This window comes from Phalaenopsis equestris, unplaced genomic scaffold (assembly GCF_001263595.1).
Source record: "Phalaenopsis equestris unplaced genomic scaffold, ASM126359v1 Scaffold000004, whole genome shotgun sequence".
NCBI lineage: Eukaryota > Viridiplantae > Streptophyta > Magnoliopsida > Asparagales > Orchidaceae > Phalaenopsis > Phalaenopsis equestris.
The window spans coordinates 631668-634738 of NW_018164446.1; the positions used below are offsets into that span (position 1 = coordinate 631668).

At 29.8% G+C, this 3071-nt stretch overlaps 1 protein-coding gene across 1 annotated transcript in view; it reads right to left on the reverse strand.

The window, feature by feature from the left end:
- Positions 1-3071, reverse strand: part of LOC110018161 (pentatricopeptide repeat-containing protein At5g52850, chloroplastic-like) — a 21871-nt gene that overhangs the window by 15405 nt on the left and 3395 nt on the right. The window contains exon 2 of the mRNA XM_020715373.1: positions 372-666. Within this exon, the coding sequence (XP_020571032.1) occupies positions 372-666 (295 nt within the window). The remainder of the gene's footprint in view (positions 1-371; positions 667-3071) is intronic.

Below are 3071 nucleotides of genomic sequence, written 5' to 3' on the forward strand. Positions count from 1 at the left end.
GTGGCTTTTTTATATATTGTAAGATTCTATAATTTTGTGGATAATTGTTAAATGTTAATAGCATCCGACCGTTGTTATTATCTTAATTAATTCTAATACTCGGGCCTGATCATGACATATATGAACTATAGAAACACTTGCGAACTGTTTTTCTCGCAATAGAAGGGCCTAAGATCAAAATAGAAATTTCATTAATTTCAGGAAAACTTTAGCCCATCATTTATAGCATTTCTCAGCACTCAACCAAATTAACCAAGCATGAATCCCCAATTCACTATATTCCACTCAAAGCGATTCCACAAATTAACCATCTGCTGCTTGATGACAAAAAAATTTAACGAAACTTGAAAGAAGGAAAGAAAGGAAAATACCAGGGTCGGTCCCGTATCCCTGACTATAGTATGGAAGACCAGTGGCGTAAGGAACTTGAACGGCGGGAGGAGGCAAAGATGCGCCGGCGCCTATAGGATAGATGCCCGACGCCGGGTAAGGATATGCAGCGGAGGCACCGGGAGGGTACGTTCCGGCGACTTCGAGAGGGGTCGCCGGAATAGGGAAGCCGATGTGGTCTGGATTTGGTTTAGAATGTGGACCAATGGCAACCGCGTCCCTCTTCTTCTCTTCACCTTCCTCGCTCATCTTTCTCATCCCTTTTTCTCCTCGACGCTCATTCGTAAATAAACTCGCAACTGAATTAGAATAGAAAAACCTCGTTTCTCCTGTTGGTCGTGCGCGATGGCGCGGGAAGTTAGCTCTTCATTTCTTGCATTTATGACCACGATAATATCGTATTCAAAATCGGAATGTTTGTTTTTTTATCAGAAAAGAGGAAACAAATTGCAATAATACTTGAAAAGATTATATATATATATATACATATCTATATAATTTTAAATAGTTAATATCATATTTAAATTATGAATATTAATTTGTATGTGAAATACATTTTGTATACATAAATTTAAATGTGTTTATAATATTAAATTATTTTTTTAATAATTAATATTTAGATGTAAAATATGTATATTCATAATAATATGTGTCATATATAAATATATTTGTATGTATGTATGTATATATATATACATACATTATATATATACATACATACATATATATATATATTATTAAAAAGATTGGTCCGATGTTATTAGAAATTCTGTAGGGGGGATCGAATTTGTGATCCTAAGGGATTTATTAAATTTGCAACCAAAAATCACGGTAAGAGACACACATGCGGACATATATATATATATATATTAGCTATATGTATGAAAATCATCTCCCCCTCAACCCAGCCCACTCTTTTATTTTTATTCTTTGCATGTAAACCATTAGGAAAATTTAAATTCACAAAATTCCAGAAAAAACACATTTGTAGAAAAGTCATATTTGTAATTTTCTAAAATTTTATTTATTATTTTGCTTATTTACTTTCTGACAATTACTTTGCCCTATGTTCTCCATTTGACCTGTCATTTAACCTTTTAATTTATTAAATATTGAATTAAAAATGCTCTTGGATGGTAATTAAGTATACATAAATGTTAAATTGCTGATTTAAAAATTTTAGTTTCTTTTTAAAAAGATTTATTATTTCTTTAAGCTATCTTAAATATAGCCAATAGGAAGCACAACCACAGGCTTTGCTAATGCCCAAGGTCAGATATTTTTTAATTTAATGGTCTGTTTAGGGCAGCTTATTTGGTACAGCGACGTTTTAAAACGCACATGAGCTGTTTTGGTAAACTATATTTTGGCAGCTTATGCGTTTTCAAAATGCTGAAAACAGTGTTTTCACACTGCAAGTGTCTAGGCGCGGTGACAGCTTTCTGGCTGCAGTCTTGCTTTTCCAAAAAAATAAAAATTTGTAATAGTTACCGCATCTAGCTTATCAGCAGATAAGTTACAACTGCCCCAAACACACCCTTAAGCGGCAACAATATCTTCCCAGGAAAAAAAGTTGTTGCGAAATTTACATACATACCACTCAATTCCTATGTATTTACATATCTAACATCTAAATTTCAAATTTTACACACATACTTTACTGATGAATAAAAAAATATATTGTACTTTTTGAAAATTAAAATAGTGTCATCAAAATTATTAAAATAATGATAATTTTGATATGATATGAAAATTTTGGGTGGTATAACTTAAAACAGTGAAGTTTATATGTTACATATGTAAATACATAAGAATTGGGTGGTATGCATGTAAAATGCCCCTATATTTAAAAAAGAAAATTAAATTCATTTTTTTTATATTCCTAATATATATTTGTATTAAAAATTTTTAAACTTATCTTTTATTTGAGCTAAGCAAAATAGAAAATAAAAAAAATGAGATAAAATTATAATTAGTCTCAATGTGTAAATTTATTTATTATTTCTTTTGCATACATTTATTTATTAGGTTTTTTAATAATTTTTTTGAGTTTCATATTGAAGTTAGACTTTTATGAAATCATATTTAATATGAATATTTAACTTGAAACATGGAATCATTTTTTAAATTTATAAAAAAATGCAATAGAGATTAATATGCTTTTAATATTATTTAATTTATCAAAGATAAGAAAATTCACATTTTAATTTTGGATTATGAGCTATTTTTTTTTAATTTATTTTTATAATATATTTATCCAAGAAAGAGGTTGGTTCTGCCCTTGACAACATTCATTAACAAGAAATTATCAGAAAATTCATGCAAACAACTTCAACAACTCTTCCATCTTTCTCTCCTCTCTTTACTGCAAAATAACAATCAGAATTATTTTCATTTTTAACATTTACAGACATGATTTTCTTTTCTTATAGAGAATGTTTTTTTTTTAGTTTTTATGTATTTTTAATTATTATTTTTCCTTAAAGATTGTTTTTCTTTTATCTCTACTAGATTAGGGTTTGGTCATGAGCCCAATGGGAAAGCATAACCTCCTCCCTCAATATAAGTGGCTGCTCTCAAGCACTTAGATATTCTAAAAAAGTTATTATTAACACACACACACACACACACACACACACACACACACACACACACACACACACACACCCACACACCCACAC